Source organism: Aplidium turbinatum, chromosome 10, assembly GCF_918807975.1.
Source record: "Aplidium turbinatum chromosome 10, kaAplTurb1.1, whole genome shotgun sequence".
In the NCBI taxonomy this organism is placed as follows: domain Eukaryota; kingdom Metazoa; phylum Chordata; class Ascidiacea; order Aplousobranchia; family Polyclinidae; genus Aplidium; species Aplidium turbinatum.
The window spans coordinates 21,960,027-21,975,639 of record NC_137481.1 but is presented as its reverse complement, the minus strand read 5'-3'; the positions used below and the strand labels follow the sequence as shown (position 1 = coordinate 21,975,639).

The 15,613-nt window shown below is 38.1% G+C and overlaps 1 protein-coding gene across 1 annotated transcript; it reads left to right on the top strand.

Annotated features, from left to right (window-relative positions):
* Window positions 1–3,261: 3,261 nt before the first annotated feature.
* Window positions 3,262–9,401, top strand: LOC145778314 (glycerol-3-phosphate phosphatase-like). Its single transcript, XM_082589776.1, has 6 exons — window positions 3,262–3,416; window positions 4,126–4,310; window positions 6,119–6,246; window positions 6,782–6,927; window positions 7,413–7,531; window positions 8,329–9,401. The coding sequence occupies exons 1-6, from the start codon at window positions 3,290–3,292 to the stop codon at window positions 8,554–8,556; spliced, it is 933 nt and encodes a 310-aa protein (XP_082445902.1). The 5' UTR covers window positions 3,262–3,289; the 3' UTR covers window positions 8,557–9,401.
* The last annotated feature ends 6,212 nt before the right edge of the window (window positions 9,402–15,613 follow it).

Sequence of the window (15,613 nt, the reverse complement as noted above, 5' to 3'; positions counted from 1 at the left end):
ATGTACAACTAGCAACTTTCCAAAAGGTATTTTTTCTAATTTCTAAAAAAATTAAAAATCGGCAGAAAAGTGTACTTCATTATAATTTTTACTACCCAAGCACGATACAATAATATGAAAATATATGTAGTTTAATCGAATGCCAAAACAATTCTGCACATGAGAAAAAATTTACTTTGTTTCTGCGCGCAATGCTTTAGGTTAGGAGGTACAGCAGAATGATTATGGAGAAATTTGGAAAATTTTAAGCAAAAAGTTTACGTAATTTAGCCTACAGTCTTTTTGATCGAGACATTCCAAAGTAAGGGGTTGCCTAGCCAGTTTTGACTGCCAATTCCAATGAGTGAAGAAAAAAAATCCACTGTGTCCCCATCTTTAAGAAGTCCTCATCTGATAACTGCACCGCCAAAATATTTTTTTTTACAAAGCCAAAAAAGGACAGGCAAAGACTATGGATCTGCCATCATTTACATTATTTTTTTGCTTGAAATAGGCTACCTTTTAACCTTGGACGTAGGGATACTTCCTTGGTCATCATGGCAAAAATCCCAAGACGTGTGTATACGTCCATGGTCGCGAAAGAGTTAACTAAAAATGAACTCAATAATGTTGGAAGCTTCAATAATTTATTGATAAAGCTTTCACCAAAGCAAACCTTGACTAACAACAAATAAAACAATAATAAATCAATAAAACAACAATATATTTTTCTGTTCAATGTAACATTTTGTGTGAAAAGCATTGCCGGTTTTAGCAGCTTCACTCACTGAAGCCATGATATAATTTTCTGGCAAGCTGCCAAGCTGATACAATCTACAGACTTTACTAGGAATAGCACCTAAATGACCGGGCGCCACAGTGCTCCGCACCTAAATATCCAGACGCCACAGTGTGCGCGCCTATTAGACCAGCGCCTAACTGTCAGCGCCTAAAAGACTTGCTCCCCCTCATAACGGGGTCGCACAGAAATATATTTTTCAAAATGGGGTCGCAGAACAAAAAAGTTTGAGAAGCCCTGTGCTAGACAACGCCCTACGAAGAACCAATTTTCGCACAGCTGAGCTTCATTAAATAAAGAAGTTTAAATGCTTTTGATGCGTGGCGTTTTGATATCATCCGTCGGCGACTGGCCTTCCAAGGAATGGACACGGAAAAAATTATTTCGGCTTGAGAGGGAAGTGTGGGAAAGCATGTCCAAAAGTTTAAACCAGAAAACTTTGGAGAATTTATTTTGAAATTGCTTAAAAAAGTAGCCTACTGTTGTGAAATGCAGTGCGTAATTTCATTTGTGCAGTTTTGTTCAGTTGAAGAACATTGCAAATTAATTATTTTACCAGACAGCGCAAAAGACTTGAAAAAAAAACCTTTGCGATTTCAAAACAAACAATGAGTGTGAGCCGTGTTTTTCTACCATACCACTATTTTGGTAGGCCACGTTCCATACTCAAAACTACACAGCTGGTACAGAGCTAAAATTAGCACACTTGAATCAAAAACGTCAAAGTTCGCGTTGTGACGTCACAAAGATCGGTGAGATTAAAAGAAGTCCGATTGCCGCACTTTGCAGAAAAGTGCTTTGATCTTACATGCTCCCCCAGTCAGCAAAGCTGGTCTTTTTTACATTGTTTCAACGTCTGCAGACAATAAATCAATGTAAAAACGAACAGTTTTGCTGGCTGGAACATACAGCATGGTGTTATGTAACTCAGAACTAGTAAACTCTTTAAAGTTTAACCAGAATTGTAAACAGTTGTAGGAAGTATCAGTTGTAATGTGCGTTGCAGCCTAGTCAGCACAGACATCTTCCCAACAATTACGCCCATTCACAATAAACCTTTTTTTAGTAAATTGGTTAAACGAATCAATCGTATAAACGTATCAAAACGACTGGCAAATAGGTGATTCGATTAACCGGTTTCGTCTTAGTTGATTATTATCTTTCCAAAACAATGCTGTGCTTAAAAACTTTCAAATTTTTTATATTAGCTTTATTTATTGCTGCTCTGTTGCTGGTTTTATTTAAACTTTATGTCATTCAATCAAATTACCTTTTTGACAACCTATTAATGGTATGGTACTGATTTATTGTTTTGCTTCATTAAAGTGAGAATTATTGTCAAAATTGCAAAGAGTTCTTCCAATAGGACTATCACATCACTCCCATTTCTTACTTTTTAAAGCACCTTTGATGCTGATAAATAGGACCAAAATTTTGCTTGGTTTTGTAAATGTAATGTGATATGTCAGTTCTTACATTCCTTAAAGGGTATCATGATTCATGAGATATCAAATAAATGCTGGGCAACAGGTGGATTCGTGCAGAATCTGATGTATATTTTGAGCTATTGATGTAGGTATTAAATAAACAGCGGTATTGCTAAAAAAGTGAAGGTAATACAGAACTTCAAGCTACAATTACATGTATATATGGCTTTTATTATTCTTTGCTTTTTAACATTTTCGTAGCACTAAAACTAACATAGCCAACAAAAATAACAGAGCTATGCAATATGAAAAGATAATATTCTTCTTCTTCATCCATTGCACAAGCACCATGCGTCGCCATATTATTGCTTATGAAGTTGTGTATTCTCAGTAATGAAAATGTAAATGAGCTGCCTGTGTTGATCTTTCTGTGCCATTTCTGTTGTGGGACTTCTTGGATTGTTTTTTTCATGCATTATATAGTATGTGACAACTGGCAAGTTGGTTTAGCATCTGTTTTTGTGCACAAAGAAGCCGCAAGATCAAGCAGCGTTGGTTTGGTTTTAAGAGTGTGCCAGCACTGCATTTTAAGGTCTACACTCTATTCATTGATACCTCATAAATGAAATAATTCACAGGCAACATCACGCCAATCGAAATTTTCACCCAGTCAATCTTCGTGGCTCAAAGCCACTACAAGTTTGCAAAACTGACAGGAATAATGTTTCAGATGCTTACTCACTAGGCCTACTCAGTTTGAGGATAACCATTCAAAACCAACCAATATAGCAATTGAATTTGTAAGTGCTCTATTTTCTGTCTTCATGTTCGTTTATAATCATAAAATGTCAACTGATGGTATGTTAGCAGTTGGCTGCATGAAGCAGTTACCTTTTTGAATTCTGCTTCTCTCAAGTTCTTTCTGGTATAGATTCAACTTTTGCAGAATATCAGTGTAAAAAGATCTGGTTTGTTGATGCTGTCTACTTGGCTTAGTGAGTACCAATCAGTGGCCAAACTTACATTTGTGTTTTCTTATTCTAATGGTTTAGTGAAGTAGGTTTCATAGGCATTGAACTCTGATATGCTTGCGACCATGCATAGTATACTTGCCAACAACAAACGGACTTTCAAGAAGATTTTTGACAGCTGTGATAACTTTCTATTTGACTGTGATGGAGTATTATGGTACTCCAATGAACCAATCAGAGGTAGCAAAGGATAATTTATATTGGTGACATTTCACCATAATTTAATTTGTTTTTAGCATAGATGTATTTAATTTTGAGGATTTAAGTTTTGTTAACGTAACAAGTCTTAACCTAGTGTGGCATTTCTTTTACGCAAGTGAAAGAAACTGGCTGGGTAGGCTTTCATACAAACGTTAATTTGTAATTGTGTAAATCCATAAAAACGTTAATCCGGACATATATCATAAGTGGCATACAAGTTTAATGGCACATTTTTTAAAATCACATTTTTCATGTCGATGCAGACCATTATCTGATTAGATCTTCTAGAGTTTGCATCATCTACTTCTGTTTGTTGAATGCTGGATTTTACTATGAATTTAAGATTTCTTTGTCCTAAATATATCGCAAACTGCTAAAGTTTATATGTGAAATAATTTGACACATTCAGTGTTCAACACTACTGGCAAAGCATTAAATTGAGTTTCGCTTTTAGCAGCATGATCGTCCCTTAGTTCACAAATGTAGATACAAACGACCTGTTTTCGCCTGATGCTGCTGTTTTGTCATAGCGCATGACTAGGGAACTGTGTTCCGAAAGCTAGTGCAAACCGCTCCTTCCACAGCGAACACGCAGCATCAGGCTAAAACAGGTCGTTTGTATCTCCATTTGTGAAGTAAACTACACTACTGGCAAAGTTGTGATGTTTCAACAACGATGAATTTTTAGGTGCAATTGAAGTTGTAAATCAACTACAAAAGAATGGAAAAAGTGTTACTTTTGTCACTAATAACAGCACAAAGACAAGAGAACAGTATTTGGAAAAGTTATCAAAGCTGGGCTTCACTGCTAAAAAAGAACAAATATTTGGAACAGCTTACACAAGTGCTTTATACTTGAAGAACATTGCCAAGGTATCGAGTTGTTCAGCATATCAACATCAGCTAATCAGTTCTTTTTGACATTGTTTCGACGTGTGCAGACGAACGTTTATGTGCGTAAAAAAAATTGATTTGCTGAAAAGATAGGGTAACCAGGTCTGGTTTTGTGAACTAGTTTTGTTTGCTACAGACTTTCTGAAATGACTAAGAAAATTAAAAAGCCCAAAATGTAGATACTAAACTCATGTTCAGCAAACAAACGATTCGAAAACCACTGTCTTCATCTTCAGTGTTATGAATAAAGGTGAAGACTGAAATAATAGCAATAAAGGGCTGAATACAGGGTCTGCTACTATTCGGTGAGTTCCCTATTCGGTGAGAGCCTTTTTCGGTGAGTTCCCTATTCGGTGATTTTTTAAAATTTTTTTTTTGAAAATTATCGGGTACCGTAGCCTAATTATCATTGCCGCTTTTACATCGTTTTAACGTCGCTGAACGTTGAACTAAGACCTTAACCCCTAACCCTAAAACGGCAATGATAATTAGTCTACGGTTAAAAAAAAATTCAAAAAATCACCGAATAGGGAACTCACCAAAAAAGGCTCTCACCGAAACGGGCCATTCCGATAATTTATAGCACTGAAGATGAAGACAGTATAGTTTTTAAAATGCTTGTTTGCTGAACATGAGTTTAGTATAGATACATTTGTGCTCTTTAGTTTTTGTTTAGAGTAACTAGGCATTCCAATTATTTTGCTCCTAAAATTAAACAACCCTTTCGAAAGTAAGTTTTTTTTTATGCAAAAGTGACATTTTGCTGCAAACAACAATTACTGGTTTTTTTTTTTTCTGAAAACTTCAACCGCATGTCATATTACAGTAGGTATACTTTATCGCAAAAATCTACGCAGTTGTGAACTGACAAATGGCATTTGAGCAAGTGGCAACTAAGCAAGCCGAAATTTGGCATGTCACAAGTCAGCAAATTCATTTCAGCAAGCGATGACTAAACAAGTCTGATGCTAGCTGAAAATCTTATTGCTGACTTGGACAGTACAGTAGCTGAAATTACTTGCTGAGTTGTCGCATGCCGAGTGGTCTGACGACCTTGTCACAAGCACAAAAACACAGCACACATTTGTAAGAGGTGACTGAAAGACAAAGACACATCACTTTCTCTTATCTGAAGCTTAAACGCATGATGTTGAGTTGTCTGCTACAGTAGGAGAGCTCAGTTGGTCAAGCGCCTGACTTCATGAACGAAGAAACTTCAAGATCAAGCGGCGCTGGTTTAACTCTCGGAATGTGCGCTTGAAGACTACTCTCTAGTCTCTATTCAGCGTCACTTATTGGATGGAATAGCTCACAGACAACAACTATCATAAATTTCACTCTCGGTGACCTCTGTCAAGTATGCGAAACTGTCAGGATTAACCTCTCAAAGAAGCTTCCTTAATCCGAAGATAAAAATTCCCACGAACAAAATAATTTACAAACAACACTTCAACAACAATTGGACACTTGATTCTGTCAGTCTCGGTGACTGGGCCGGCGTCAGTGATTCAAAACCTCGACGAGTATGTGAAACTGCCAGGATTAAACCTTCAAAGAAGCTTTCTCAGTCCGAGGATAAAGAAAGGTTTAATCAATCAACCTCAGTCCTGCATTGAAACGTGCATCTGGAATGTATTTGAGTTGTCTGACTCCAAAGTACGTAATTAGTTTCTTGGGTGGTATGTCTTGATTGTGCGACTGTGCGTGTTTAATTTGTTATTATGGTAGTGTTCCGCGTTGTATCTTTAACGTTACGTTACTATTTCAAAAGTCACCAATATGTTTAGGTTACAGGTAAGGTATACATGGTTGGCAATGACGCAATGGAGAAAGAGCTGCAAGATATAGGAATATCTTGCTTTGGTAACGGACCTGACAATAGAATTATCAGCCCCGACAAACAAGCAATGATGAAGTATGCTTGTCTATAGCAGTTAAATGATTTTTTATAAGTTAAGAGTGATGTGGCTATGGTATGGACCGAACTCAATTTGGCGACACTGGGCGAGATAGTTTAAAACCGTGACTCCTGAAAAAGATGGCTCATGTTGATGCACAACTTGCTTCAAGCGGAGATAGCGATTGAGAAATAAGAGCAATGACTGCACTTAAAACAGTTCTGTAAAGAATTATTTTTCAAGGTTAATCTCACTTTGTATTGGCTTGTTTGTCATGAGTTGATTAGCACGAGTTTTAGGCTACAAAGAGCAGTTAAACATTTTATTTTGCAATATGCTTGTTTTCATAGCTGACTTCGTAGTGATGCTTATCCAATGCTAATTTTTATTGACTAACGTCCTACCCACAACACAATTTCCCTCACTTGCACTATGTACCGTAGCCAACAGTCTACGAGTCGTTTATGGTGCTGTCACAGCAGTATCATCTTTTCAAACTTTATGTGTTTCTGTTTTGTTATTACATTAGATTAATTTCATTTTTTTTTGCAGTCTTCATTTTGAAAACGATGTGCAAGCAGTCCTTGCTGGTTTTGATGGTCATTTCAGTTATACGAAAATGTTGATTGCGGCATCGTATCTGAATGATCCAAAATGCTTGTATGTGGCCACTAACAAAGACCACCGCTTGCCTATGCGTTAGTGACTAGTAAATAACTTTGTAATAAAGTAACTGGAAAGAAGTTTTACTTTGATTTAAGTTGTTAATGCGCTTGCACAGAAATATTCGTGTTTGTACGTGGCTTAGCTGACGTACAACAGAAATCCGCAAACTGCGGTTCTTGAACCAACCTGTGGGCATGAAACAGTTCTATGCTATTGCCAAGTAATAGGAACACTGACAGCTACAGCTAGACGATTACCAGCAGCAGATTACTGGTTCGATAAGTAACAAGCTATATGTCGTATTCATCGTATTCAAACAGGTTTCCAGTCCTGTTTTGAAAAGCTTGCCTGGTTCTTTCGTACGAAGTGCTGTTTTGCAAACAAAATAGTTGTGTTGTAATTTTGTTAAGTGTATTAATTCTATTGTTGGACGTTTAGTTGTTAGTTTTTGTGACGCAACAAAATATTATGCATGACTTTTTTTACTTCATATTTTGTAAACCAAGTCTTGTCACAGCTGGGTCGAGGCTTGTCGTTCCTGGAACTGGTTGTATGATTGAAGCTGTTACTGCAGCGGCAGACAGAAGTCCAGTGTGGATGGGAAAGCCTGGGAAATTCATGTTTCAATGCATTCAGGTGAATATCTAGTACAGACTATTGTACGATGATAACTTTTTGGTGGTGTCTGAGCTTCTTGCTTCGACATATCTTATCAAGTGATGTGTCAGTTCATGCGTTAAACATGGATATTGGCCACGTTTTGTGGATTTATTAAAACAATGACCCATCTAAACTTTATGAGAAATCCATCTGTATGTGTCCCAGTATCCTCAATCTATGTCACTTACGTGTATTTGACACAGCTGCAAGCGCCGGATGTACTGTAGGCTACGTGTTTATTTCATGACAGCGACTTTCCTTCAAGGATTTTCAGAATTTGGTGAAAATTGACCGGTAGAAGATATCGCGAATAGAATGTTTTTGATACGCTTACTTAATCCATCGCCTGCCGACGTTTGATTAATATAGAAACGATTAACTTTCTGTCGAAAATCCGATTTTAAATGAATCCCGCAATCTTGCAGTAGTGATGCTTTGCTGGTGCATTCTCTTGTGGTGATATCGTTTGGGATTGGAACCGTGGGGCTCGTTTACAGTTTTTAGCGCTATGCAAAAACCAATTTAAAACTTTCCACCTGAAGATAAACCTTTAATTCTGCTTCGTACTTTGTTGGATATTTGCAAACATGTGAAAACATCATCATCATAATCCATTGTCGGTTTGTTCCCCACTAGTGGGGGTGGCCGATTGTTTCCGCGCAGCAATTGTTTTAATCCCTTTTCTCCATTTCACTCTGTCCCTTGCATCTTCCTCCTTCAGTTATTAAGAATCTTGCTAATTGAAATCTTCATAATCTACATTTGATTGGCAGAACGTTTTGAAGTTTAACCCAGAACGGACGATAATGATTGGGGACCGAATGAACACGGATATTTTATTCGGAAAGAGAAATGCTCTTAAAACAATGCTTGTACTCACTGGGATTGAGACAGAAGATTCAATTGAACGTGCTGCCAACAGCAAGGATCCAAGTAAAAACGAGCAGGTCCCTGACTATTACACGCCCTCAATCGGGGATTGGTCGGAATTATTTGATTGACGTGTGGCAGAAACTTTTAAAAGCATACCCAGACACGTCACTTGACTTTAAAAGAATGTATTTTATCTATGCATACTAGTTTGTAATTTAGAAAATAAAACATGGAAAATTTCCAAAGATTTTCATCTTGCTTACCACTTAATTCACCCGTTCGTTCAAAATTTTAGAATTTAGACCATAGATTGTTGGAGTTAAGTTTCCTTTGTAGCTTTTGAACATTCAAATGGCTGAAGTTTTTTCACCGTCACATCTATAGATTTTCAACCAGTTAGGTGTTTGATGATGAAAGTGTATTCGACTTTTTTAACAAGCCACATTTTTTAAACATTGAATCTGCGAAAACCTGTGTTTTTTGTGGTTTGGAGTCGTTTAATTTTATTTTTTTCTCATTGGTCAACTTTTACCATTTACTTTAGCTTCAATGCTGTAAGTTCTGATCCAGTTATGAAATGTGAATTAGACTTACACCATTTTTGTGGTTTACACTTCCACAAGTTCCAGTCACCAAAAAGCACGTTTGGTTACTTTACTTGTTTTACACTTGACATCTCTCTGGTAGCACAAATCACTTAAGACAATGCGTGAAAGCAATTATCTTTTAATCCTTGTTCTATTGAAGAGTCTTAGCTAAATAGTGACACGATAAAAGTTTGCCAGAAAAGAAAGCATTTCACTGTTGTTTTCTCTTTTGCAATGTAGGCTACTATTGTTGTGCTGGTTAATGCAGGTTTCCGATTTATTTTTTCTCTACGATTTATTTATTTAGAAAAGTTATTGTTTCTTCTTTCTGTGGTGTTCACTTTGCAATGCATCTTCATATAATGCATTTGATAGAGAAAACACTGCTTCGGTATCTTACTCAGCGCCATACAGAGACTGTAGCATGTGTTGCAATTAAAATAATATGTCACATCTCGCTTTAAATGAAGCTGAAAAGAATTATATCAGTTTTCACAACCATGTAGTTGAGAAGCATCCATCCTGCACTTTCTTTCCAGGTGATGCGTTAAGCAGTGGCTTTCAAACCTTAGGTCTATATTTTCCTTTTGATTCATTGGAATAATAGGCTAACAAACCCCTCAAATCTTGAAACAAAAAGAAAACTCTCAGGCTTAAACACGGTAGATCTTGCAAGAAAATTGGCAACCAATTTATGTTGTGCTTACAACTATAAGCACAGATTTTAAAATCTTAGTTTTGAGAAACCACCTATTTAAAGTTTGTTTAGAACTTGCTTTATTAGTTGGGCAAGTACAGAACATTCAGATTCACACAGCCTAGCTTAGTGTAAAGTAATAAGGTAGCATGTGAAATGCTACTTTGTTGGCGCATGTCTATAGGTCTAACAGTTGAAAAAGATTTCACAAGAAAAACTAGTGGCGCTGCGCCTCGAGACACCGATTCTTGGTCTCAAACCAAGAGAGTTTCGAACACTCAATGTCGCCTTCTGTAAAAACAGGAGACTAAGTTGTACAGAATATATAACCTCATGACCCGATCAGCTACGATTAACAGATTCAGGGCTTTTTGATGTGCGGCCCCGTTGAAGTTCTGACATTATTCTGCGACGCTAAACTTAGGTAGGCCTACCGATTTTGGTGAAAATAGCAGTTCAAAACATGCAAGTTACTGAAAGGATGGTATTAGAAAGCGAAATTAAGTTATTTTGTGTGGTTTCAACATAACAAGGTTAGAACCAAGGCTATGGAGTTGGACGGAAATATCCGACTCCTCAATTTCTAACTTAACTGACCAACTCCGACTTCAGTGTTGCCAGATTTTTTTGACGTTGGATCTTCATGGAGTGTAGGAATTTGATACGGTAGCTACAGTAGATTAATGGACTCTGCTTAAAGTGAGGACGCTTTGTGAGCCTGCTTTTGGATGGGCTGAGATTGCTTTGATGCTAATGGTTTGATGACTTAGGCTAACTTACGTTTGTTCTATATTTAGGCCTGCCCTATATTCATCATGTGCTATGATAAATTTTCTAAAATCTAAACAAAACATCCACTAGATCGCCAGTTTATGTGTTGGCTTGATTATTTGCAGAGGGTTTCTTCATCCAAGTAGCCTATGACTTAAGTTTTCTTGCTCCTACGAATGGAATTCATCATTATTATGTTTTTACTTCCAATCATCAAAGCAAACAAACAATATCACTGGCCATAACATAAGCTACCAGGGTCTTGAAAAAAGTAAAAGTGACAAAACGCTAAAGGGTGCTCGATAGAGAAATGATTTATGGCATACAAGAATCTTTGCAAGGCTAGGTAGGCTACTTGCTTCCTCCACCAATTTACTTTCCAGTATTTCGTACAAATCAACTCGTTAGTTACTTTACAATGTGGCTAATCATGCTACTAAAAACGAAATTCAATCTATTGCACCTCGTTAGTTGGACGAGTTCTTGTCAATTGCACCGCTTTAATTTTTTCCTTGTATAAATTTGCTAATCAACAACAACTAGGCCGCTAGGCCTACTAGTGTAAAAATACAATCAGCCACAGATCGTCCAACGCGGTATCCAGAGTTTCAGTTTCTTTTTTTTACCATCAAACCAAAATTCATAACTTACTTGATATAAAACAGTGAGACCAGGTTACAAAAACAGAAAGAATCGATAAAACGCTAAAGCTCGAAAATGAACATTCCATAGGAAGTTGACATTAATAAAGCTTTTTTCAAAATTAGTAGACTATAGCCTACAAACCAAATAAATATATTTCTGGTGATATTATTTGTGCGATGTGCAAGTGCGTGCTATTTTGTCAGCAGTGGCCGAGTGGTTAGCGCGTTGGGCTCGCAGTCGAGAGCCTGCATGTTCCACTCCAGCCACCCGCATTGCTGTTGTTTCCCTGGGCAAGAAACTTTACGATAATTGCCTCTACCCAGTGATCGATTTCGAGTAATGGGTAGTACCAAATTTAAGTCATACGTATATAGTAGACAACCGGAAACAGACATTGCAGTCGGCTGCAGCGTGGGTCAGGTGTCGTCGGAAGGCGTACACCGATGCATAGCGCTCAAGTCCGCTTTCCCGCAATGCAGGATAAAGATAATAAAACAAAAACAAACATGTCTCTGAGAAGTATAATTTTTACAAAGTGAATTTCGAAAAATTATGCTCCAATTCATTAGCTTGTTTGTCTACCGCTTAGAGTCGCCACGCGGCTGTAGCTGACAATCTTTTCTTGCCTTTTATCGTTTACATCAGTGGTTCTCAACGGGGGCGGTACCACCCCCCGGGGGGTGTTTTGATTTTTCAGGGGGGCGGTACGATTAACTCGGCTTAAGGAGGGGCGTTTTGATTATTAAAGGACATTCTGGTTTAACCCATCTTCCGCCCAGCGTAACGATTTGGTGAAAGAGCTCGTATCTTCGTGATAGCATTTCCTACCTCATAGGCTACCTGGTGGAAAAGGGATTCAGCTGTGTTGTTCTGGTACATACCAAACAGCGAAACCCACTTGACATATCCAATTATCCATAAGAGGTGATCCTCGAATGTTTCTCACTGGCTTTACACCGGATGTGAAAAAACTGGCTATTTCTCACCCACCGGATGTGAAGAAACTGGCACTTTCTCACCAAGCCCAACGTTCACACTGACTACCAGTAGGCGTAGCCTATACTGTTTTCATGCTCGCAAATATATATTTGCTTTTCATCAAATGTAATTACTAGTCTCTAAAACCCTTACAGCCTGTTTCACCCTAAAAGGGGGATCATCAAAAGGTCCTTATTCTAATAGAAATAGAATTTTATTTGAATAAGGACCTTCTGATAATCTCCCTTTTAAGGCGAAACAGGCTGTAAGGGTTTTAGAGACTGGTAACTAGCCTATATTTGATGTAATTCGCTCTGTTTGGCTTTTGCTTGGCATTGAGCACTTTTTGTAGTATTAATAGTTTTTATTGTTTTATATTCGCTTTTCGTAATTAATTGTTTTTGTTGGGGGGCGGTAACATTTTGCCAGTTCAGAAAGGGGGCGTTGGGCAAAAAAGGTTGCGAAACACTGGTTTACATGTTTATTTCTATTTGAGTGAGGCTAATTCACTTTAGGGCCGTTGAGAGGATCAACTGAGCTCGGAACCAATGAGATTTTCGGGCACCAAATTAGGACACGCACGGTATCCAGCGATACGTGATTCCTTCAAGTTTTTGAACCCCTTGAAAAGGTTACGGGCCCATAAAATTGCTCAAGGTCCAAAAGTATCCCTTGGGCTCCCTGTCGCTGTTACTGACTTTAGGCACCCAATGATAGAAGCCGAACAATGTAGAATATAAACTGACATGTGGTAGAGGTTGCGTAAAACCCGATTGCAAAATCTCGTGATTTTAGCTTTTCTTTTTATTTCAGATCCTTTGTTTATAGATTTAAAATCAAACGTTTTTTCAGCCCTTAAACATTTTGCTAATAGATTCAAACTTTGTCTGAATAATGGTATTTTTGGCGTTAACACAACACTCATAACACAAAATTAGTAAAAACCATTAGGCTACAATGCACTACCAATTTTATCCAAAGTAGCCTATTAGGTTAAGGTACTTAAATTTATGTAGTCTACGAATCTTATTATTTTAAGCAGGACAATTTACACTTTTAACTGTAGTCACTGTTACAAACATAGCCTAAGTGCAGAATTGTTATACTAAACTTGGTGATGCCAATCTAAGCTAAAACGTATAACATTTGAAAATGCGGAAATTTTCTGTTAGAGAAATTCTAGCATTGGAAATGAGAACAGGGCAATTTGTGAAACGTTTTCTGAACTCTGCGATTGGACCAAAAGTGCAAGAACCTTGTTTTTATGCAGCAGCTACCCCTCTAACCATGTGTTTTATTCGTTTTGTTTCTTGTTTAGATCAACCAAGAGTTCTGACCATTTTATCGTTTGCGCAAAAACACTCAAATTCTCGTTCATTTTTGTCAAGTTATAAAACTTTCACCTCACTGTTAATAATAACAATGCGTGTCTTTATATAGCGCTGTATTCATTGCAGATATGCGTTGCTTCTCAGCGCTTTGCAAAGCAGAAAGTGTCAGTTCAGCAGTATACAGACGCAGCCGAGTACATTGTTAAGTGATTGAGTCCCATACGCGGCATGGTATTGTGGCGTGATGCACAGTTTGGGGAACCCTGGAGTGACATACGATCAGTATAGCGTCCAAGAGCTACTTTTGAACCCGGACCCGAAATAAATTTAAGGGCCTGCAATGTTCTCAAAAAGTCAGAGAACTTGAAGAATCCATGGCATGTTATTTGGATATAGTGCGTTTTTCTCTAGAAGTGTCTTTTGGGGCAGAGAAACTCATTGGTACTGGGCCCAAATTATCCTCTCAACGGCGGCATGCACACGGTACTGTGGTGTAATCTACATCATCTACACCAGGGCAGTAGCGTAGCCAGGAATTTTGAAAGGGGGGGTTTTAGCCAGCCAGCGGCGGGGGGTCTGGGGGACCTCCCCCAGAAAATTTTGAAAAATTACTTTGAATTTGGTGCATTCTGAGAGCATTTTCAACAAAAATGTGGGTGCGAATATTCCTGTAAAATGGTGCTGTCCGATAGCATAGCAAAAGGATAAGATCATGTTTTCTTGGGCATTTTTCGGAAATTAAGCTAAGTCTCTGTGTTTTCTTGTTGCTAATTCCTGGCTGAGATGTTTGGTATTGGCAAAACTCGCTCTTTTAATGCAATTTTGTTTAAAATTAGGCAATTTTTTTTAGACTGAAAGCATCATTCTCAATATCGTGACGTCACACGCGTCCCAAAAGGGGGGGGGGTTGTAACCCCCAAACCCCCCCCCCCCCCCCTTGGCTACGCCACTGCCAGGGCTACTCAACTGGCGGACAGTGGTATGAATCCGGACCTTCTGGGTGTTGATGGTGGACCTTGAGGGTTTGGAAGAATAACCTCATTTGCCACGTTTCAGGGCTTCTTTAAACAGACTTCTACTGGGAGGAAGCAATTTTTACTGTGATTATCCTAGTTGCTGGAGGACTTCGACTCCCAGACTCCCCAATACTTTCTCAAAAATCCAATTCGACTTACATTTTACCTAAAAAAGTGGTTTGGTACAGATAGTTTCACTTTCGTGGTTGCGTGTGAAATAACTTATTTACTGGATCGCTAAAATAAATTATTCTATTTGTCAAACCGGACCTTTGTTAACATTAGTTGAGTACAGTGGCGTAGCCAGAAAAAAAATTTGGGGGGGGCCAAATATTTGATGAATTAAAGAGAACGACAAAGTGTTTAATTTAAGACATCGCCACCTGATGTGCAGTGGCTTATCTTGGTGGGTTAAGCAAGGAAAGCAATAAAACTGATTGGGGTTAGAGCGTGCCGAAGGCACGCGTATTTTAGGGGGGTCCGGGGGCATGCTCCCTCGGAAAATTTTTGCAAAATTACACTCAAATAATGGATTATAGCGCTTTCTGGAAACATTTTCAAGGTAATATTTGTATGAAATTTATAGACAGATAAACAGCTATTAACTTATTAAAGGTAGCTGTTACACACGAACGCGCAAAAACTGCGGCTAAAATTAGAGAACACCAAAAACTCAGCTGCACAAAAGCTACTAAAAAACCCAACAGAGTAAGCGATTCTGAAATTGCTTCCACAGATTAGTTAAAAAAAGCGTAAATCGCGTAAACTTTGCGCGATTTACAATTTACAAAATTTATTGGTGTCTTTCTGTGTGTCTAAAACAAGTCCTGGGGGGGTGTTAATAGCCAAATGTCTTGGAAAACGATATAAATTTATACAAATTGTATTATATTTTCAACAAAGGGTTCAACTTCGGAATCCAAACTTTGAAAATTTGGGGGGGCCATGGCCCCTCTCGCCCCCCCCCCTGGCTACGCCTATGGTTGAGTAACCCTGATCTACTGTACGTTTTCGCTTAGTCTTCTGTTTCCACTTGAGCAACTGGTTCCAACACTTTGTTGAATATCTAACATAAATTTTTCTTGATATAAATTTCATCACAATTGGACTTTAGAAGCCGAAATTCTTTGGCTATATCGCAATGTTGAAAACGGTCCGAT

Coding starts and splice junctions, on each gene's coding strand:
- LOC145778314 (XM_082589776.1), top strand. CDS start 3,290: ATGCTTGCGACCATGCATAGTATACTTGCCAACAACAAACGGACTTTC. Junction 4,311..6,118: donor ACTTGAAGAACATTGCCAAG/GTATCGAGTTGT, acceptor CAATATGTTTAG/GTTACAGGTAAGGTATACAT. Junction 7,532..8,328: donor TCATGTTTCAATGCATTCAG/GTGAATATCTAG, acceptor TTTGATTGGCAG/AACGTTTTGAAGTTTAACCC.